Source organism: Daldinia childiae, assembly GCF_008694065.1.
Source record: "Daldinia childiae strain JS-1345 chromosome Unknown Scaffold2, whole genome shotgun sequence".
NCBI lineage: Eukaryota > Fungi > Ascomycota > Sordariomycetes > Xylariales > Hypoxylaceae > Daldinia > Daldinia childiae.
In genome coordinates, this window is record NW_022984643.1 from 4950754 (window position 1) to 4972785 (window position 22032).

The 22032-nt window shown below is 47.0% G+C and overlaps 7 protein-coding genes across 7 annotated transcripts; 3 read left to right on the forward strand and 4 right to left on the reverse strand.

Moving 5' to 3' along the window:
• Positions 1-539: 539 nt before the first annotated feature.
• On the forward strand, positions 540-5076 carry GL218_02242 (uncharacterized protein; the record flags this gene model as incomplete). The annotated part of the gene is made up of 3 exons (XM_033578744.1): positions 540-627; positions 677-3940; positions 4004-5076. The coding sequence occupies 3 exons, from the start codon at positions 540-542 to the stop codon at positions 5074-5076; spliced, it is 4425 nt and encodes a 1474-aa protein (XP_033438605.1).
• A 2972-nt stretch (positions 5077-8048) lies between these two features.
• Positions 8049-8705, reverse strand: GL218_02243 (uncharacterized protein; the record flags this gene model as incomplete). Its single annotated transcript, XM_033578745.1, has 2 exons — positions 8049-8494; positions 8558-8705. 2 exons carry the CDS (start codon positions 8703-8705, stop codon positions 8049-8051), a joined length of 594 nt encoding a protein of 197 aa, XP_033438464.1.
• Positions 8706-12490: 3785 nt separating this feature from the next.
• Positions 12491-15277, reverse strand: GL218_02244 (F-box protein pof6; the record flags this gene model as incomplete). The annotated part of the gene is made up of 2 exons (XM_033578746.1): positions 12491-15111; positions 15169-15277. 2 exons carry the CDS (start codon positions 15275-15277, stop codon positions 12491-12493), a joined length of 2730 nt encoding a protein of 909 aa, XP_033438465.1.
• Positions 15278-16386: 1109 nt separating this feature from the next.
• GL218_02245 (uncharacterized protein) lies at positions 16387-16992 on the forward strand (the record flags this gene model as incomplete). Its single annotated transcript, XM_033578747.1, has 1 exon — positions 16387-16992. The coding sequence occupies one exon, from the start codon at positions 16387-16389 to the stop codon at positions 16990-16992; it is 606 nt and encodes a 201-aa protein (XP_033438466.1).
• Positions 16993-17628: 636 nt separating this feature from the next.
• GL218_02246 (putative secretory pathway protein ysy6-like protein) lies at positions 17629-17975 on the reverse strand (the record flags this gene model as incomplete). The annotated part of the gene is made up of 3 exons (XM_033578748.1): positions 17629-17696; positions 17782-17917; positions 17973-17975. 3 exons carry the CDS (start codon positions 17973-17975, stop codon positions 17629-17631), a joined length of 207 nt encoding a protein of 68 aa, XP_033438467.1.
• A 777-nt stretch (positions 17976-18752) lies between these two features.
• GL218_02247 (uncharacterized protein) lies at positions 18753-19160 on the forward strand (the record flags this gene model as incomplete). The annotated part of the gene is made up of 2 exons (XM_033578749.1): positions 18753-18902; positions 18963-19160. The coding sequence occupies 2 exons, from the start codon at positions 18753-18755 to the stop codon at positions 19158-19160; spliced, it is 348 nt and encodes a 115-aa protein (XP_033438610.1).
• Positions 19161-19806: 646 nt separating this feature from the next.
• On the reverse strand, positions 19807-21706 carry GL218_02248 (Calcium influx-promoting protein ehs1; the record flags this gene model as incomplete). The annotated part of the gene is made up of 2 exons (XM_033578750.1): positions 19807-20378; positions 20428-21706. The coding sequence occupies 2 exons, from the start codon at positions 21704-21706 to the stop codon at positions 19807-19809; spliced, it is 1851 nt and encodes a 616-aa protein (XP_033438469.1).
• Between the last annotated feature and the right edge of the window lie 326 nt (positions 21707-22032).

Here is a 22032-nt window from a genome sequence, read left to right on the forward strand (position 1 = left end):
AATGGGTAAATAGCTAGAACTACTTCGCAGTTCCCGTATATCCACGGCGCAGTTGTAGCTTAAGCAGATAAATGGATAGATAGATAGGCTCGATATTGAAAATTCAATGGAGAGTCGGCAAGGGAAATTTGTATCCTCCGATGGGTCCGTGTAACCCTAGCGCCCATCGATGCGGGATGTGGATATATAGTAACGTCTTTAGGCTTAGCGCCTGTAAGCCTTACTGCGCTTATGTATGAGTCAATAGTGGATCGTAGCTCTTATCGGGATAAGAACCACCTGTAGCTGTGCCCCTCGATGAAGTTTAACTCGGTTGGCCCCGCGAGTTTGTCTGTTTGTCCGTCTGCCTACTTCCTACTTCCTACTTCCGCAGCCTCAACAACTTTTTCTCCAAAGTAAAACCGCGTTTCCGAGTTTACCGCGCCACTATGTGTTAACATAAACCCCCCGTATGTTATTTTCGTGAAACCTTGCAGGTTATTCCTTGTTAATAACAGGTAGTTCGTGTTATCGCATTCACGCCTGTCGTCTCTTACGCCATGGAGCGCCCAGGCTTATCGCAAGCTTCGAAGACGTCGGTTAACCGACAAAAGGGTCCTGTTCAAGCCCAGCGCGTAAAGTCTAGAGGTATGTGAAGGTCGGGTTATATTGAAATAACACTGCTTACCTTGTTCAGATCCTTTTCCTACGGATTTTCTCACTTTCTTGAATGCGCTTCCGTCCGATAGCGCCTCGCGCAATGCAACTGAACAGGTTGAACCCCCTAGAAAACGCCCTCGAGTCGAACGAGTCGAACGCGTCGAAGCAATCCCCATCTCAAGAGAATCATTGACTCTCAAGCGACCGGTCCAACCCGATGTACCTATTGATGAACTAATCTTTCGCGTGAATGTCAACAACCACGTGAAGCTACACCATGATGAAAAACATCGCCTCTTAATTATCTCTTCCAATGCACGATCTTCTTACGGCGCGTTTAAGTCTGAGCTGGCCTTAGGTCGCCTCAAATTCTCCAAGAGCACATTGGCAATATTTAATGTGATGAGCCGCAGCCGTGACGCTGACGGTGATGAAGGTGCACTTTGGGTAGGCGTCAGTGTTAGTCTGGAGAGGAAAAATAACAGAGACCAACTCCAGCTCTCCCTTCAGCTGAACTGGAATTCATCAACATATTCACTACGAAATTCCGCTCAGCGCGCTCTTAGTCAACAAGTTCTAGATACGTTCTTCAAAGGTCAACCTCGAGAGCAAGGTGCTGCCAATGAGAAGCTTTCGCCTCAGGCTTTCTACGATGCGGCGTTTGTTCCAGAAAATGATCCCGTAAATTCATTACCCCTCTCAGTTCCTAAGTTGACCTCAAAGCTGTTCCCCTTCCAACGTAGGGCACTGCAATGGCTTTTGAATAGAGAAGGTGTCAAATGGAGTGATCGTTGTTCAGATGGAGAGCCTGGCCTAGAGCTGTTATCTCCGCCGTCAGCCAACACCTTGCCATTGTCATTCAGCACGGTAAATGATGCAGACGGGCGATTAGTATACATCAGCAATCTCTATCACGTCATTACTAGAGATATTAACACGTTCCGTAAGAGTGAAACTGTTGTAAAAGGTGGCATTCTTGCCGAAGAAATGGGTTTGGGGAAGACAGTCGAGACCATTGCCCTTATCTGCATGCATAGGCGTGATAATCTTCTGCACTTGGACAGCAACCCAGCTCAGAACGAGCGACCAAGCGGTGCAACATTAATTGTCACTCCAACCACACTCAAGAACCAATGGGTCTCTGAGTTTAAGAAACATGCACCACATCTCCTTGTGATGGTGTACGAGGGCATAAAAGGTGTTAGTGATGAACAACGATTAGTCTCGGAACTAGTAAATCACGACGTTGTCATCACGACTTATAACGTCTTGCAGACTGAGGTCCATTATGCAACAGAGCCCCCCAGTCGTTCCATGCGACATGAAAGAAAATATCACCGCCCCAAATCGCCGTTGATTCAGATCTCCTGGTGGAGAGTATGTTTAGATGAAGCTCAACAAATCGAGAGCGGCGTTAGTAGCGCTGCCAAGGTTGCAAGACTGATACCTCGTATCAATGCTTGGGGTATCACCGGAACGCCGGTCAAGACGAACATCAAAGACCTATGGGGCTTACTGCTTTTTCTTCGATATGAGCCGTTCGCCTCCTCTTTGGATATATGGGAGGGACTGATATCGACCCATAAGGAGTTGTTCAAGCCTCTCTTTAACAGCATTTCCTTGCGACACACAAAGCGCGTAGTCAGAAGCGAGCTAAGCCTACCAGCTCAAAAACGGTATGTTATAACCATGCCTTTCAATACAGTCGAGGAGCAGCACTACCAGTCGGAATTCAAGGATCTCGTGATGAGGTTTGGTCTCGACGAGCACGGATCACCACTTCAGAAAGACTGGGACCCTGAGAGTCCGTGGATAATCGATTCAATGAAACGTGCCCTCTCTCAGCTCAGAAAGTCAATATTGCATCCGTCCCTCGGATCTGGCCGTCTTATTCGGGCAGCAGATCAGAAGAACAAGGGCCCGCCAACAATCGAAGAGGTGCTAGAAGCCATGATTGAGCAATCGGATTCTTCGATTAGAGCAGAACAGCGTATTTATTTACTCAGTAAGCTAACGAGAGGTCAGCTTTTGGAATACCGCTCCGAGGTGGATGATGCTGTTATCCTTTGGCATGAGGTAGTAGATGAGATCGAAGTCCTAGAAGAGGAATGCCGAACGCAACTACAAAGCGAGTTGGAAAAGGCTAAACAAGCAGGTTCTAGTGACGTGCTCATGGAGGACGAAGAGGGCAATGCCGAGAGTGGTGATGATACCGACGAGAAAATGGCGTTCGGAAAAGTTAGCGAATGCCGGCGTAAACTTCGATCTATGCTCGATCTCCACCACAGAGCCGTTTTCTTCATCGCTAGCGGCTATTATCAGCTAAAGACGGAGAAGTTAATTCCTGATTCGGAGGAATACGAACTGGTGGAGGAGAAGGAGTTCTCCATGTACAATGAGGCGAAGAACATTCGGAAAGAGATTCTACGTGAGGCGCGGACCAAAGCTTTATCCTGCATTACTAGGATTCGAGAAAAAGCGTCGTCGCAATCGTTCACTGAGGTTCCCGAAGTTAAGCTGCCTTCATTTCAGGGCCTAGAGAGTAGGCGAGTTTTGGACAACTTCAAGGTGCTCGCCAGGGCTCTCGATGAGCAGGCAGACTTGATTGACGAATGGCGGGAAGCCGTTATTCAAATGTTGATCCGGCCGCTTGTAGACGAAGAGGATGAAATAGAGCTTACGGGTGAAGAATACGAGGACTCAACCAAAATTCAGGATGAGCTGATGGTATATACGCTAGTTTTGAGAGCCGTGATAGCCGACAGACGGGATGCGATGTCCGGCCTGGAGAATGAGCGAGTTAAGTACGATACTCGCTTCGCGGAGCGGCAAGCTAAAGCTGGAGAAGGCCACGCCCCCGAAAAAGTTCTTGTCTTACTTCAAGAACGCGATAGAATCAAGCAGTACTATCGAGGAACCTCGTTCCGAGGCATCGTTACGGATCTTCGAGAGTTAGCAACGAGACTCCGCCATGATATCGGTAACGGGAGCAGTCGTGCGAGGGTCGAGCTAGATATCGTGGAAAGGCATCTAAAGCTGACGCAAGAGCAGAGCAACGCACAGAACAAGGCGGCGACGGCTTTAGAGCGAGAGTTGGACACTTTTACCGCGGCGATGAATGCGCGCGTGGAATACTACAGGCAGCTACAGAGCATTTCTGATAATGTTGCTCCGCTTGAAGCAAGCCAATTCCTAGACGTTGATGATAAACTTGAGGTGCAAGGGAGAGAGTATGAGATGTTATGGCGAGAGAGAATCTCAAAGGGGAAATTTACCGCAGCGCTGCCTAAGTACCGTTACCGTAAGATCCCTCTGAATCAGGATATACCGACTCTGTTTATATTTATACTGACTTAATTCACAGTCGTCCATCTCAGAGAAGCGGGTCTGAATTCAGAAGAAGTCTGCGTTATCTGCCAGAGTACTTTCAGTCTTGGGGTGCTTACTGTCTGCGGGCATCACTTCTGCAAAGAGTGTATAATGGCTTGGCTTAAGAAAGCCCACATTTGCCCTGTTTGCAAGATGAAACTTTCGGCATCAAATCTTCACGATATTACACTGAAAAAGCAAGAGTTGAAATTCCACCAAGAACACTCGCAAGAGAACTCGCAAGCGTCGGACGAGGCCGGTACGCTTACCAAGTTCAAGAAGTTGGGTATCTATTCCGAATTCAGCAGCGATAAACTCGACGCCATCAAGACTATCAATCTCAACGGCCCTTCATTCGCTACTAAGATCCAGACTCTAGCAAAGCATCTGATATGGCTACGTGTTGAAGACCCAGGCGCCAAGTCTGTTATCTTCTCCCAGTTCGGCGAGTTCCTCGAGATCCTCGGTCGAGCTTTCGACCAATACCAAATCGGATATTCTTCTTTCAAGCAGAAGAACGGTATCAACACGTTCAAGGAAGACCCCGCTATCGAATGCTTCTTGATGGATGCCAGAGCGCACGCTAGCGGCCTTAACCTCGTCAACGCAAGCCACGTGTTCCTATGCGAGCCCCTCCTCAATACGGCATTGGAACTCCAGGTGATCGCCCGAGTAGACCGAATCGGGCAGGAGCACGAGACGACGGTATGGCTATACCTAATAGATGGCACGGTCGAGGAATCCATCTATAACCTTTCCGTCCAGCGCCGTCTGGAACACCTGGGCCAGAGCACTAAAGGAAAGGAGAAGGAACAAGAGTCTGGCGCAGAGGTCTCTGACCTCAATCTGGAGGCGGCGAACTCTCTAGAGCTCCAGCAGGCCGCCCTATCGAAGCTCATGAGCAAAGACCAGAGTATGGGAGAGGTGGTCGATCAGAACGACCTCTGGCAATGCTTGTTCGGTCATGTCACCAGGAACGAGGCCGCTGCCGACGAGCGGATGAACGATCCTGCTGTCATTGGCTTCCTTTCTGGTGCGGCAGCGGAGGCTAGACGACAACAGGGCTAAGTAACGGTTTTTGATTCGGTGTGTAAATACGTACGTCCCTAGCCCTGCAATTACCCCCCGGTACTTGACGATGTATAAAGTAAGCACTTAATATTACCCCTGTATGTACGATACGATACGATACGATACGACACGGCACGAGGCGATGCGATATGTAAGTTTAGGTCACTTCACGAGAGTGTCTTGGAGTTCACACGACACGATACGAGCAGGGCGTTACGGATTGCATTGCATGTTGAGGCGCTGGCTGGCTGGCTGGCTGGCTGGTTGCTTGTTTGTTTGCTAGATTTGCTAGATTAGCTAGGTTTCGTCATGTTACGATAATACGATGATGCTACGATGTCTACGCTCGTAATTAATTAGATAGGTACCAAGGTATGTAATTGATCAATCAATTAAGGGAAGCAAGCAAGCATATTGCCTAGACTCGTTTCTTCACCATAGGAAGCTTAGCGGTATTAGCGACATTTCAGCTTTGGCTGGTTTTAGTTTCTTCGCTGCGAATCGTGGGTTAGAAAGGTACCTTATAATTGGATTATCCGCTAGTAGTTGGCGTTGTGGTTCGTAGGTAAGGCGTATTTTATAATGGTTGGCTACTCCTAGGGTAGAAGTAGATAACGATGTTACATACATATATGTATACTACCTAATGTATGTAAGGGGACGGAATCGATGACTGTAGTAGGTAAAGTTAAAGTAAACTAGCTTCAGGGCTGAAAAGTAGAAGTGAAAAAATATGTAGGAGAAAAGAAGGGAAGGGAAGGGAAGAAGAGCTGAAGCCAAACCCTTGCCGTCTTGGCTAAGGTACCTAAGCTTTCAAGCTTTCTCCCTCCTGAAGCTACCTCCCGCGCGTCCGGCTGACGGGTAGCTTATTACAAGGAGGAAGAGGATTAAGCTTAACTTTAAATCGCGTGCTTTTGCGGTGCCTATCTCTATTTAGGTAGGTACCTAGGTTATTGTTTTGCCCCTCGGGGCGTAGGGTAGGTTTTAGGTTTTCAGCTTGTCGATCTGATCTGCATGTGGGGGGGGGAGGGGAAGAATTGGCCACGCGAGAGGAGGGATACATATACATACCCGAGACATATTGTTTTGGGGTAGTAGGTGAGTAAAGTGAGTGTCTGAGATGTGATGTTGTAAATATATGGTGGGGGATGGGAGATAAGGGTAAGCTGGCGTGGTGAGGGGTGTATATATGTAGATGGATGGATGGATGGGTAGATACTATATACAGATGTATATATGTATATATGTATATATTAATATATTAATATATGTATTAAGCCATGAGTTTATAGTCTATATTGCGTTTAGTTAATTCTCGCGTACTTATACACTTACACACTTATACACTTACATACTTAGACATTTCTACTAGTTACTATATCAAATAGGTAACTAATTAATATAACCCACCACTTATAATTAAAATAAATCAGGCAGGTATGTTATGTACATGTATGTAGGTACGTATAGTTACCAGGTATACAAAACTGCATGTAACCACATTCTCTCTCCCCCCATCCCAAGCCACAGGCTGACGACTACGACCTTCGACAACCCCTGAGACGCATTCCGTCCCTTTTCAGCTCCGGCCGCCTTAGCCTAGCCTGTCCCCCCTGTCGAACCGATTAATTTACGACCGCGTGGGCAGCATGTCGTGCGCGCGCTCGCCTAGGTAATAGAGTTACCTATGCTGAAGGGGGGCGTTCCGTTGCGCACGTGGGGATTTGCCTTCTAGAAGCCTTCTCTGTTGGTGATCTGTCGAACCTGGATGGATCCCTGTGTGTCTACCTACTTACCTAGGTATGTATGTAATGTATCTACCTACCTAAAGCAACGAAGGTTTTGCTTTTCTCTTTTTTAGATATATATATATCTCTATATATGTAAGACATACATACCTGCATTAGATTAGGTATGTACACCTACCTATCCGCCCGCTCTTCCGGGTATTCCCCAATATCCCGGACGGCCAGCTAGCCGATGACAGAATCCTCTCGCGTACTGTAGGTGCCATAGATGCAGAAGTAGTGGTTTCAAGTCACCGCGTGGTTTTTTTTCTTTCTTTCCCGCCGTGCCGCTGTGCGACATCCGCAGCGGCACGTACATGCGTAAACGGGGATAGGCTAGGTACATAACGTAACCTAGTAAGCTCTATTAGGGTAGTTGGTTTAGAGGCTTAGCTAGATAGAGATAAGTCTATTATGACGGTATGTCTTAACTCAAGATGGCTTGGGCTTGATTGTGGCTATCGTGTCGTACGACGAGGCTCGCGGGGAGGAGCGAGTCCATCGCCGACTTGGTGTTGTACGTACGCTGTAAGTCTAAGTCTAAGTATAGACATAGGCATAGACGTAGACATGGGCATAGGCATAGGTATAGATAGCCAACTCGTTCGGTAACTAGAGGAAGCGTTACACCTAATGTAAACCTCGCCTTGTCTTACTTCTTTTTCCTTTTTTTTCTCACCATACCCGTAGGAGAGTTACGTTACGCAGTCTGAACACATAATTGATATAAATAGTAATATTGTATAATTCAGACGTTGAACTAAGTAAATAGGTATATATCCGTAGAATGACGATGACTAACTCGACAATAATAATAGTAATATAATACAATACAATGTAACATTAAAACGGGGTATTCTAAACAGAAGGACTCGTAATATGTAGCAGTAGTAGTAGTACACGATGAATTAGTTAGTTCGTGGCGGAAGAAAAAAGCAAAAATAAATCAAAGCAAAGCAGAAGAAATCATTGCGGCAACGCTGTCTAACAAATCCTCATCCGTCAGTACTTTTTTTTTAACAGTCATTACCATCCATTTGTACTCCAGCCAACAGAATCCAAAACCCAGAACCCCTCCAAGATCTCCACTGCTACGGACAGAGCAAGTAGCGAGACGGAGATAGGGGGTTGACAGAATATCTTAGCCCCCCCCTTGTGTCACCCCTTTTCTCGCCTCCGTGCCTAAGTCCGGTGATGATGATGTTGATGACTATACCCGCCGCTATTTGGATCGAAGTCGTAGTAATACGGCGGTAGATCTTGGTATGCGAAATCGTCACCTCCGCTGCTATTTGTCCTACTCCCGTAGTTGACAGTCTGGTATTGTTGGTACGGGCTCGATACCGCATAGTACTGCGCCGCGTCGTCTTGCCTCGTTGTCGTTGGTATAGTTGTTATTATCGCCTTCGCCGTCGCCGTCGCCGCTGCCTCCGCTACGTCTGCTCTCCGTCTCGTAGCCCCCTGGCTAGAACATGTGTCATACGAGGCTTCCCCAAGGCAGGCCTGAGAGGTCCATGCGTCATCTGCTGCGATTTCGTCTGACGAAGGGAGGCGGTAGCTGCTGGCTGCGTTTTCTAAGTCGCGCGACTCCCGTTCTGCCTTTTCTTTCTGCTCTCTGGCTTTCTCTCCTATTCCAACCTGTTAGTCTAGTCTGTCTTGGAACTAGAGATATATTTTATTCAGTTACGTACGGAACTTTCGCTGAGCTAGTCGATTTTGAATGCGTCTTCGCTCCTCAGGCTCTGTGACTTCGGTCCAGTCGTCTGTCGAAGGTCTGGACCTAGGCTTGGGAGACTTGTTGGGAATCGATTCGTGTTTCTTGGATGAGCGTGAATTCATCTTGTCTCACTCCTACGTTTATGTTCTAATCTAGGTAATTTTAAGTTGTGTTTCTCAAGCCTTCGAGAACAGGCAGGATTGCTTATGTCGTAGTCAGTATTGCTTTTCGTAATGCTTGCTTATATTCGGCTAGTAGTTAAGGTTGATATTACTAGAGTCAAGTGGAAATATTTGAATATTAATGAGAGAAGCTTGGTTGGGAAGGAAGATGGGTGCTGGATCCTTTTAGAACTCGCTTGTGCCGGTACCTGTCATATATAACTCCCGGGATATAGATAGGCAGAGAATATAAAAAGTAAGGCAAGTGACTACTGGCATAGATGGACTGTATGGAAGGGTTTGGGGGCCGTTCTGGTCGGTTGACGGAATGTAACTTGAAAACCACTTATAAGGCTGATGACAAGGGTATGATATCTCACAGAGCTTTTGCCTAGATGGGATATGGGATGACGATGGAACCTTCATGGTACCTTTGGCGAGGCCCGGTCCAGACTTGCGGGATGACCATTGAGGCTTATGGTGTCTGTCTATATCTATCCATTCGAGTCCATCCACTCGAGTGGGCTAATTGATGTGGCTACTTGGTTGCGTGCAAGCAAACGTGATGATAGTATGTAGTATGCAACTATCGGCGAGGTAACAATAGAGCAACCTGGACTCAAGCCACTGCTGCAACCCCGACTATGACGCGCAGGTTGATAATTTTGGCCAGGCAAGACTTTCCTGCACACACACGCCAATATTGCGTCAAGGTAGTAAGGGAGGAAAGACATCATCAGGTAGGAAGCCACTAATAAGCTACTATGGTAAGAAGCTATTCTCAATGGGGGGTGGCATTGTGCATCGTCCATCGTCCATCGTCCATCATCCATCGCTATATGGAGCTATTGGATCGCCCGCATCTCGAACTAGGAAACCCTGAAAGCCGACATATCGGGAGCACAGGCCATAGCCGTCCATCCTGGTCATCCTAACTATCCTAAGGTAGTCATCCCGGTCGAGAGTCAGAGACGAGCGGTTGAAGCCCGGGATATGAATGGTCGTTAGGGTAGAGCCACGGTTAGCTAATCTCGACTTTCTAAAAAGAAATACGATTCTCGCTCAGACCAATCATGGCTTGGGTTTTCTTGGCATTTATGAAGGGGATCGCTTTTTATGTATATGAATTTATGGTGCTGACGATGGTGGGGAATAAGATATGTAAAAGTATGAAAGGTATGTAAATTGCGTCGCTAAGGAGGTGGTTAGATCCGTCATTCCTCAGATTTACCGGTCGAACGGGGTGAATTCCGGCGAACAACTTTTGACAAATATTGCTCGATGGTCTTTGGACTTTGTCTGTGGGGGAGTAAAAACGGACGGGGAACCCTGTATTGCGAAGACGACGTCGACGTTCCTTCGAAATGTCTAAACCAATAAAAAATCGGTGTTAGACGAAGATACATAAGAGGTCTGTCTGACGGATCGAAGAACCCTCATCTGTCAAAGGAGTCTATGATAATCCCTGGGATAGGATAGGATAGGATAGGATAGGGGTTGCTATGATTTACCTTCTCACGGCGACCCACACACCCGGTATCCTAGCTTAATTTTCCTATACCGCTTTTGTACTTCATGCTACCTATATGAAGTGTAGTTATATTATTTAGTGAGTCTTTAGTGTCTCGTGATGTTATGTAGGTAGTTGTAAGTGAAGTTTTGAATAAGAAGGCGGCCGACATAAACTAACTAACTACCCAAAGCTTATCTCACTTTTAAGCCATGTTTCGGACTCCACCGACTGGTGACGGAGACTAGGTATGTTAGGTATGTATTTTGACATGGTTCCGTTCGGTTCGGTGGGGGGTTTATGAAGAGGTTTGGATTTCCATGTTTCCATGTTTCCATGTTTCTAAGGACTTTAACCCTCGTGCGGCTGAAATCCTTCGAGCCAAACTGTTGATCTCTTATCCTCTTTAGAGAGGTTGTGAACCCCTGTTAAAAAGGTAGATTAACTGCCGTATTCGTGCTTCTACAAGAAGATCGTCTTGGGTCTCACAAAAAGGTACCAGATAGTGCAAGGGTAAGCCACGCCCTAATTGCATACCCGTAGACCGTAGACCCATTCGGGTTCAGGCTCAGACCAAAGTTCCCCATCCCAGCAGTTTAAGGTGAGTGGGGGGAAATCCTTACGGGACAGGGGTTTCTAGAATGCGTAATTACTGAAAGGAGGGGACGCTTTGCATCTGAATCCGTGAGCTTAACGGGCTCCGTACATTACACGGAGGCCACGAGACTCGATAGGCTGTGTACACATATGTTTTTATGTGTGGTCACACTGCATTCTGCGAGATGACTGAATTTTTTTGGGCTCGCTTGCCCTGGCAACACGAACGCCATGCCTTTTTTCACCAATTTAGGTAGCTTCTAGGATTCTTAACATGACGAACATCATATCCTAGTCGCTAGTCGCTCACGACTAAAGCATGCCGCCGAAAGCGACACCGAGCAAGGAGAGGAGAGTATGTATAACAGAGTATGTATAACTACTCCTTACACCTGCAATACGATTATTGATCGGGGGACTGTGTACCTCGCGGGAACCTATAGTTCATGTACATAGGGTAATAGGTATATTACGGGGATGTCGTCCATCAGCTAAGAATAGACCTTTAATAAAATATCTCCGGTTGCGAACGGATGGAGTTCTGCACCGTGGAGGAGGTATATCATAGTACCATGCCTGACTTGCGGTGAGATGCTACAAATTGCTTTCGTCAGCAGCGTACCGCCCGTAATGTGCAATATTTGGTCCTTTCTAGACTTCTCCAGTGCTATGGCTATCCGTCAAGATCGAACATCAACTTTTCAAACCGTCCTGCAATATAAGGGGGCCAATGGTTAATCAACACATTACATAAACAAGCCATGTAAGCAATACCAGGCCTAACTAAAAGACCAATCATTCATCAAATCGATTCACCATACGCATGTGGTTAAGCTCCTTGGCATCTGCCTATGTTCTGCTCTGACGTCCCGTACTAATGAGTCAGACGGTGAAACATCTAGGATCAATATGCCCCTAGGGCTTAGGCACGTATGATAGCCGCCTGTTCCTAGTATAATAGGTGATACTTCTAATACCGAGCTCTTTTCGCATGGCCGCTGGGTACATGGCGAACTTGTCAGCTTTGGGCCATCGCGGTACTGGCAATGGTAACCAGGTTACGAAAAGTAACAGCAGTAGTTCCCATTGTCTAGCTTATTGGGCATCACACCGCTTTATTGCAACACAAACCCCGACAATAATAACTATATGGGCTTTTTCTTGGGTGCCGCTCTTTTATATCTGCTCGTTATCGTAGGGCTGAGTACGATCATGGGGTAAGATTCGAAATATAATTAACCAAAGACAGTATAGAAGATGGTGCCCTATTGCCCGGTATCTCACTTGTAGTACCCGAAATGTCGGTGGCAGATCTGCCACCCAGTCCAATGGTAGTATGCAGCATCTAAGATGCATGTATCATCCCGACGATATGGTTCGCTTCTAGCCGCCGGAATATTAATTCCTTGAGCCTGTTGAAACTTTAAAGCCCAGTACGAGATCAGACCGGGTTTTGATTGTTTGAAGTGCTTTCAATCGGCGATCATGCCAGATTCAACCATGTAGATGTATCCGTTTCTTCGGAGTAGACGTTCTTACAAGAACGACTCGTCTTGTAGCCGGAGTTACTGGCTTGACTAGTGCAAATAAAATGTAAGTTGGTAGGTTTTTAGGCTTCAAGCAACGAAGCACACTGCTCCTACATGACTTGACACTCGAGTCCGTACATCGCTCTCTCAACATCCCTCTTGACCTGATACCAATCGGCTCTTCTTTCGGCAAACTCGTATACTTCTTCGGCGCGAAATATGCCCCCGAATCGGTCGCCATCAGCTATGATGGTCGCCATTTCTTTGGCATGCTTAGCATCGATAAGGTATATCTGGCTTAGTTCTCGTAGGGCTTTGAAGTATGCTAGTAGATCTGGGTTCTTGAGCGTCCGGATATATTCGAAATACATGTTCATATCCGCGATGAGTTTGATTGCGCCTTGGGTACTGATACGCTGTCGTTTAATATGTTTACACGCAGCCGTAAATAGACGCAGTCCGACTTCGCCGTTAAACACGTCTAGCATGGTCTTCTCCGTGCTCCCTACTAGCATCCTCGTGTGAGAAGCTACTAGATCGGTAATGCGCCTTGCAGTTGTGGTTGGGCCTATATCAGGATCCTTAGACACCCCAACCTCTTGCGTGGAGGGTGACGGATTGAAGTCGGTAGGTAGCTGCGTTGTAGCGCAGAGATATTCGACTTCATCCATTAATACGTCAATGCCTTTGTTAAGGCCTGCCGCAACATTTTCGTCCAACATCTGCTCAAATTTCTTTTTCGCCAGGCCCGCAGGATCGAGGAAATCGTTTCGGTCGGCAATTTTTGGCGCAGCAAGTTGCTGCTCATAAAATACGTCAACCATTTGTGAGATGATATCGCCAACATTGACCAACTCGATAAACGTAACGAGTGGTGCCACTCCGGTTTGGCTATGATCGCTTATTTCTCGAGGATTATACCGGGAAAGATGCTCCACGGCTTTTGCAAACCCGTTTTTAACATGTGTCTGACCAAGGATCTTGACTAGGACAACGAACATCGCTTCGCATTGCTCTCGAGCTTCTTCGCCCGCCTGACCGCCCAGCGTTACAAACTTCGCTGCTCTTCCAAGGCTTTCTTTCGCAGCATGCACTAAATCGAGAGCGACTTCGATACTGAAAAGACTTCTAATCCCTTCAAGCCGGTTCGCCATGAGCGCAGCCTTCGCCTTGAGTTCATCGGTGGGTGCTTCGGAGGGTAGAGGGCTCGCGGTACGTTCTGAAGCATCGCCAATTCCAGGCGTTTGCGGTCGGGATGATGCAGGTGTACCAGCCAATGATGGTCGAAGTGTGGTGCTATTAGTAGCCGATGTTGTAGTTGCCTTGGTAGTTCCAAAAGGTAAGACTGTAACTGGCATCATTACTACTTTCTTAAAGGAACTAAGGAAGTCGTTTTTGTCGGCTTGTCGATTGAAATTGCCCATATAAAATGACTCGACCGTAGCCTCTTGCTCCGAGAGCTTCTGCTCCCAGTTTATAACTTCGCGCTCGGCATGCTTTGTCAAGCTATCCAGCTCCTCTTGCAAGTACAAATCTAGGTGTGGCTCAAACACTCTCAGGGCTATCTCTTTTGCATGGTCTTCTAAACTTTTTTCGGAAGAATCTTTTGGTGGAACAAGTAACCGAACAAATTCCATGCACTGCTCGAATAAGCCAGACACCGCCTTTAGGTAGGATGGCATGTATCGATCATGGCATTCGTCTAATAAGGGAGTAACATACTCCATGATGATTTCTTCTCGAACTTTGTCCACGAAGAACCAGAAGACAGTTGCCGGCTGAGGGAATATGCGGCCAATCACGTCGCCCTGCTCGTTTACTCTCTTGACAAGCGAATCGAAGAAAGCTCGGGAAGGCTCCAGAGTAATGCTGTCCTGGGGAGCTTGGTTGATACAATCCATCGGATTACCTATAACTCCGCGGTCGTTGAGAATTGGATGCTTGTGAACGAAGAGGTCCATGGCCGCGTTGCCCTCGTTTAGTTTGTGCAACACATGTGCGTATCTCTTCATCCTGCCATCAACATCCCAGAACTCGTATCCCTGCTCAAACTCTCTTAAGACTGCGCTTTCGAAGAGAGTTGTCATATTAATGAGTTTAGCCTCTCGCTGCATATAGCCCTCGGTCCAGTCACTTTTGCTGAAGGTCTGTAAATTAGACAGCATCTGTGCTTGCCTCTCCGGATCTCGAAACACCTTGAACACGATTGGTTCGGTATGGCTCTTCGCTCGTGCTAGATCAAAATAAAAGGGTGCTAGAGCCCCATAAACTTTGCCATATTCTTCCCTGGCGTGACCCCGTATACTCTTCACATTCTTGAGTATATCAAGTAGTGCATCTGGATCTTCGTAGGGCGACTTAGACTGTGACTGGTTTAAACTCAGCGTCTCGAACCCGTCGAGCTTCGATTCCTGGAGTTGTAAAGCTTTGTCTTCTTGAGCTTTCCGGTGCTCCTCTTCTAAAGCTGCATCGAATATAGTCGTGCTGACCTGCCTACCCGCTATCGAATTTGGTCCGCCGTTCGCATTTGGCCGCCCCGCAGCGTCCCGTTTTCTCTTCATAGCTTCCTCAAATCTCTTCCTGGCCTCCAACTCGTTCCAGCATCCCATGCTCTTAAGTCTCGCTACCCATCTCGTGTCATCGTATACCATCTCACGCATTCGGGCTGACGTCCTTGCAAACCGAAGAAGGTCTGGTATCGGCAAGTAATCGAGTATAGAGACGATGATTTCTGCCATCTAGGATTAATACCTATACAGCTAACGGGAAGGATAGGCTTCGTGCTTACCGGCTGGTAGAGCTGTTTTCGTATCTAACATCGATGTCGCTCGCAATGTACTTAAGATACTCGCCTTAGGCGTCGCGCCATATTGCGACGCTCGCTTGAATGTAGACATTGTAGCTAAGGTGTTGTAATAGATCTACGGGGAATTAGTAAGGTAGCACACGGCTACATGAGGTAACCCTATTGTGAAATTAAGAAATATAAGAGTAGTATTGGAGAAAAGAGCAGTTTGACTGCCATGGAGATTCTGATGTAGTATATGGACGAAGTGTATGTAATGTATACAATTCCAAAATGTGCCCCTTCAACCTGGCGGTCACAACTATTATGTACATGTATAAGATGAACCCACCTTCCTTTAGTTAACACTAACAACTAACCTACCGCGCTAACTACAGCTACTAGGTATGTACCTATGTACTAGACAACTCTAAACCTGATGTACTTAAGTACTTCTTCACACCGCCCTTTGTCGGCAAAGTACTCCCCGCGGCAGAATTCCTCCAAATTCGACAACTTTTTTTTTTCTGGGTCCGAAGTCAATTGCAGCTAAGTAGATCTTTTTTATGGTTCACACCTCTAATACATAACAAGTTGAGCAGATTTCTCGAAATTTCATTTAGGGACTCACTGTATTATCCCATAATACTATCTCAATCTAGTATTCATTTTTAGTGGATTTTAAATTCTTCAAAATGGAAGCTAGCGATCCTGCTCCCTGGAAGAAGCTTGACCCGGAGAAGCTTCGTCGCGATGCTGAATCCAAAGGTAAACGGCATTGCTATAACTACCCAAGACGTAGATTACTAACATACTTCAGAGGCTAAGCTTAAGAGACAACAAGAGCAACGAATCGCAAGATCCGAAGCCCGCAAAGAAAAACGTCATGCCAAATCCGAAGCTAAGCAAGCGCGAAAGGCAAACGTCGGCCGTGCTGCTAAATGGAATGATGAACGCAAAGCAGCCGACAAGTTGAAGAAATTGGCCAATCGGCCGCACAAGCAAGAGAAGCGACGCAAGCGACTACGCCTACGTGCTCAGAAGTTGGAGGCTCAAGCTATCAAGTTGATGGCCGAGGCGCAAAAAGCCAAAGCCCGCGCCGATCTTCTAGACGAGCAGCGCGAGGTAAGATATCTAACTAACCGTATGGTTATTATTTACTAACCGTATTATTAGAAAGAGGATGCCGAGAAGAACAAGGTGTCTCGTGAGGTTGAGAAGATGGCAGCTGACTCCGAGGATGAGAACTATATTCCTCTGGATGGCCGCAAGCCCAAGCGTACTAAGACAGAGGAAGTAGATAGTGAAGATAGTGACGACAGTGAAGATAGTGAAGCTGATGCGCCCCCCAAGAAGGAAAAGAAGCACAAGAAGAAGGACGAAAAGAAGGCAGAGAAGAAGCGCAAGCGCAAGACTGAAGAAGACGACGAGCTTGACTCTAACAACTCATCTGATACTGATGCTGCGGGTGGCGTGGAGCTACCTAAGGAGGAAAAGAGAAGAAAGAGAAAGCTAGAGAAGGCCGCTGAGGAGGCCGGTGCTCAAGAAGAGGTTGAGGCGCGAAAAGAAAAGAAGGACAAGAAGAAGAAGAGAAAGGAGAAGGAACAGGCCGAGGAGTACGTGTCGCCCGCCATAGTTGAAGCTGGAGGGAATACTAACGGCGGCGAGCAGTGGAACGCCCAAGCACTAGATGGCGATGACAAGAGGAAGGAAAAATTCCTCCGCCTTCTCGGTGCCAAGAAACCCAACGGTACGACAGACACACAGGGAGTCATAGTGCACCCTCGACGTCAAAGGCGTATATCGACCGAGTCCAACACGATCTAGAGCGACAGTACGATATGGGAATGAGGATGAAAAATGAAGGCCAGGGGCAGAAGAGAGGTCTCGGAGCATGATTCATCGTAGTTATGTATTCATACGAAAGGGCGTTTTGAAAGGTCAAGGTTTATACCATCTGATTTGATCTACTAATAAGCACTAAGCCTACCTGGCTGCTTCCTTGATGTCAATTATCAACCAAGATATTGACAATGCTAGTTCTATGCATTTTTAAACACATACCAGCATGTATATTAAACATGGCTTCATTATACGTGACCGTTTTTTAATCGTAACGCAGGCTTTCACACTCAAGCCGTTAGTTAAGCCGTCTACTAGTTATAGCATTTTAAAACTTGTACATAAATCTAGCAATGCGTCTAAAATAAAACTGACCTCCCTTAAAACACGATTCTGTTCTTGTAGAGCAAGCGCTCAGGTATCATATCGATCTCCTAGATGACTATACACGTATACACTTTGAAGACATTGTAAGCATTCCTAGCCTTTCAACTTCTAACCACACCTCCATCTTATACCACATGACTACACGGATCATCCCCACAAGAGTACTCTTCTCACCCGGACTCTACTTTGATAATTGCAGTACATATTTGCATTTTTCAACGACATTGTTATCACTTATCGGAAGAAGATGCGCGAGATGAGCTCGAATATGAGACCGCCGAAGACGATGAAGCCGAGGATACCTGCACGCGAACAAACACAACCCCGTTAGCTTTCTTATAGGACTCGACACGGTCAACGTCTGGGAATAGGGGACAAGTAGCTTACCGAGCCAGAAGGGAGAAACAGGCGACTTTTGCACGCCCTTGGTGTGCTTCTTAATATCGGTCTCCGACTTGCCGCGACGGGCGTCCTGGTCTTTAGTGAATTTAGCGTTTCGCCTTCGCTGCTCGAGGGTTTGGGCCTAGGAGTCGTAATTAGCAGTGTATTCGCCGCTGCGCATAATGCTGGAGACATACCATTTTGTATGTGGATATAGGGGAAGTTGGTTGGTTGGTTGGTAAGTTGTAAGTAAAGGGGCAGAAAGCCGAAATAGAGGTTTGTATGTAGGTAGGTATGTATGTATAACGCGGTCTCGAAAGTTGGAAGGGAACCGAGGGAACGGTATCGTCAATTGAAAAGGTAATACGAAAAGGTATGCTACAATTAATATAATAAACTCAAAGGCGAGACCCAGACCCCAACCTGACGCGCGAGTTTAAATATGTATTTATAAATGACAAAGCGATAGTCTTTCCAGTGGGATCTGAGAACAGATTGTTCAAACTCAAGAGTTGGAGATGTATTCACTTTCCCATATGGACATGGTGTCTGCAAGTTACCTTAGGTAGGTACCTACTGTACCTACCCCTTTATCGATAACGGAAATAGGTAGCTCGTTCAACTCGTTCGACAAAAGTTAACTTAGGTACATGTAAGGGACCTACCCGTTTCGACACGAGCGCTGCTGCTACTACTTACCCCAACGGGCTAGAACTATATTTTCCCCGGTGGATCAGCAACAGCAGCCTCACCAGACAGGGGGTTTAAGAACAAGGTTCCGCTCAAGCCACTGCTGGTGGGGTAACTATATACATACTTCCATTGAAGAAGCTTCCATAGGAGGTACATAGAGTTTCCGTCCCTTCGAACAGACCTTAAACTTAAGCTTCGGATGCTACTAAACTTACGCAACGTCTTTCTCCTCACACACGTTAGCTATAGTTAGGTCTTGTCGAAACTAACGAGCTCGACTCACGATGCTCTCCCGAACAGCGAGGCACCTCGCGCCCTTCCGCACCTTCACAGCGCGCGCATCGCGCCATCCTATCCCCCTCCAACAACCCCAGCGTCCGTGGGCACGCTTCTCCTCGTCCTCTCCCGGAGGACGAGAGGCCCCGTCTCCAAATGTCAGCCGCATCTCCCTCCTCGTCCCCAAGGGAGGGTATCATTTTTACTCCGCACCTTAGGGAGGAAAAGCTCACCTCTCCCAGGCGCAATTCTACAAGACCTTCGGGCGGCCCATCGCCAAAGTATTCCTCGTCGCCGTCTTCACGTACCAAGTGGCGTACTACTTCTGGGTGCGCCTAGAGCAGGACGAGACCCGGGCCGAGATGCGAGGCATGCGCGCCTTACCCTTACTCTTACCCGTCACCCCGCCAAGCTAACATGAGCAAACCGCAGCCACCATTTCCGATCTCGAGGCCGGATAGAGCAGCTCGAAAGGCACCGAAGAAGTAACGATGTGCTAGGTCTTTAACGTAAGACAGATATCGTCACGCTAGGTTCGCCGACCAGGGTGTATCCGCAGTAGTAATGGCATTCACGTGAAATTGCCACGACAAAATTATTAGATCTGTTATTCTTAGCCGGATATGAGCCACGACCTATGCTTATTTGGAAAGCCTTTACAGTAGGTAAATAGAACATATCCAGCACATCATGACGCAAATATCTAATACTACAAAGGTAGCTTAATAATTCGCGCAGTCGCGAACACGACCTGTATATTTGACGGTAGTGTGAAAGTGTCAAGTATCCTTCTTGGAAATGAAATATGAGATGATATCAACCAAAAACGCCCATACAATGCCATTTATGCGATGCCTTTCGCCTGCTCTCCGTGAAACATGACCTTCAATATCGCAAGCCAACCTGAGCCTAGGCGCCCAAATCTAAGTCCTAAACTCCGACTCTCATACAAGTGTCGTTAAAAGTATGCCAATTACGCCGACAAGACCAACCCAAGAGGGCGAAAGCATGCCTGCGCCTCCTATGAAATGCGCAGACCCGGGGTAATTACACGACAAACTATCATCCCTCGTCTTTTCCGTAGCTAGTTTCGAAGCTATACCTGCTCCCCGGTCGAGGACAACTGAATCCCATCGAAGCCGGGCAGCTCTGGACCAATTCATAACACAAATTTTCACAGGGTAGCAATTCCTTGTATGGGCCTGGCTGGACAACTTCGTCAATCTTAGGGTTACGAGACGAATTGAAAGCCTTGGAATCCCCGTGCTTCTTCAATATCGCCTCATCCACCGTCGTTCCATTTGGGAAAGGAGCCGCAATATTGCGCATTTGAAGGTAGTGTCGGTCAGGCGTCGAGAAGTCCTCGCAACGAGGAATTGCTACCGAACAAAGCCATCTCCTGTACGAAGTCTTACAATCCTCGCAGCCCCTGGCTAACGAGTATCGGGCAGTTGAAGCGGCCTCGCAAGGAGTCTGCTGTAGAACTTTATCGAAATTATCCCACATAGACCGTACGTATTCATCGTAAAAATTTCCAAGGGCCGTAGCGTTAGGAAACGTGTTCACGTTTCCAGGGACAGCATATTGGGTTTGTTCGCAAAATGTAAGGTTGAAGATAAATGTACATGCGCCATCTACGTTATCGTTAACGTCTTATCACTCAAGAACTCATGCTGTACTTACTAGGTTTGGTTGAAAAAACAGTCGGTTGAAATATGATACCACCACCTATGGTCGAAGATTCTTCCTGGCGCGTTTGCAGACTCTTTCCCGGCGGACGAGCAAGGATAGCTGTGTAGTTAGAGCTAGCGTTAAGACCACTAACGTAGAACTCCTGTCGGGTCAAGTTGTCTTCTCCTCCATTCTTCAACCCTACTGTCATCACTCCGCTACTTCCATCTGCAAGATTCCTAATCTGAGCATACGAACTTAAACCGCAGTAGGAGTTACGTAGCCCTCTGATGTCCATATTGTTGTCGTTATGAGCGAACATGACATATGGTGGCGCTGTGATCACTTGACTTGTCACATTATTTAGATACCCAGTTTGTAGTAGAGCCGCCGAAGCGTCGCTGTCAACCCATACAAGATTATTAAGATCGGTATGATTGCCGTGAAACGAAAAGTAATATTGATCAGTAGAAGCGACGAGCTCGAAATTGTATTCATGTGAAGTGTCAAATTGCTCGGCCGAAACATCTGGGGCAGAAATGCTCAAGTAAACATCCTTGTCTATAGATGTGTTAAACATAACAGCCCCCTCCGTGAAGACGATAGCTTTCTGTGTATTGTCGCTCTGCTGCGGCCCTGGGGAAGTATTATCAGACGACGTCGAAACGTAAAGAGTGAGTTGTGGAGGATCCGGAGCTGTTCGATCTGACGAACGGCGCCCAGGTTGCAAGCAAGTATTTGCGGATATCCATAACGTTTTAGTTGTTGTAGTAGTTGTTGTGGTAGTTGTCTCTTTCCGGCGTATAAGTTCTGGCTTAATAATAGTACCGTCATCCTCATTCTGATCTTCATCACCGTCCATAGTCAGTGCTTGTGATTCATTCAAACTTCTTCGAAGTTCCAGCAGCTCATTTGGGTCCCGGGCCGCTCTACTAGTGACCGACGAAGCTTGGAAGACATACGCCATCGTAACACCAGGAGCGAGATTGGATTTTTTCATTTCATTGTTGGCCAAGACAGTCGCACTATCTGGTACCCTTCCTATGATGCTTCGGTCGAATAGCGCAAAGTCTGGCTCGTACGCTGGACCTCTGAGGTCTAAGGCCTCCGATATATCCACAACATCGAGCTCGTCGTATGACAATTCGTGTACGTCATGGTCGGCGATTATAGGATCGAACTCAACAGCGAAGGCGAATTGTGGTGAGAGTAGAATGACATAGATAACAAGCAAAAGGCAGGAGGCTATCAGAGATGCTGCCAGCCGCGATTGCAATGGACTAAGTTGCATCCTAGAAGCATAGCCCTTTCGGGCATCTCACAGAATATAGGGTTGTGTCCCAGTAGCAGCAGATAAGTCGGGTTGAAGCTTGTTGGAATCTGTCAGCTAGAAAGGATTACGCTAGGCGCCGCGGCGTTACGAAAATGGAGTTTGTTTGTTACTATCGGTTATATTTTACGGGAATAGAATGGTCGCGTAATATCGGAAGACTGTTTGCTAGAGAATAAGGACAATTGTAGATACAATTGGTGGTAGTTATCAGCTTATCGAAAAAGGAGTGGACAATGTGTGAAGTAGTAAAGTAGTAAAGTGGTAAAGTCGTCGAGGAATAGAGT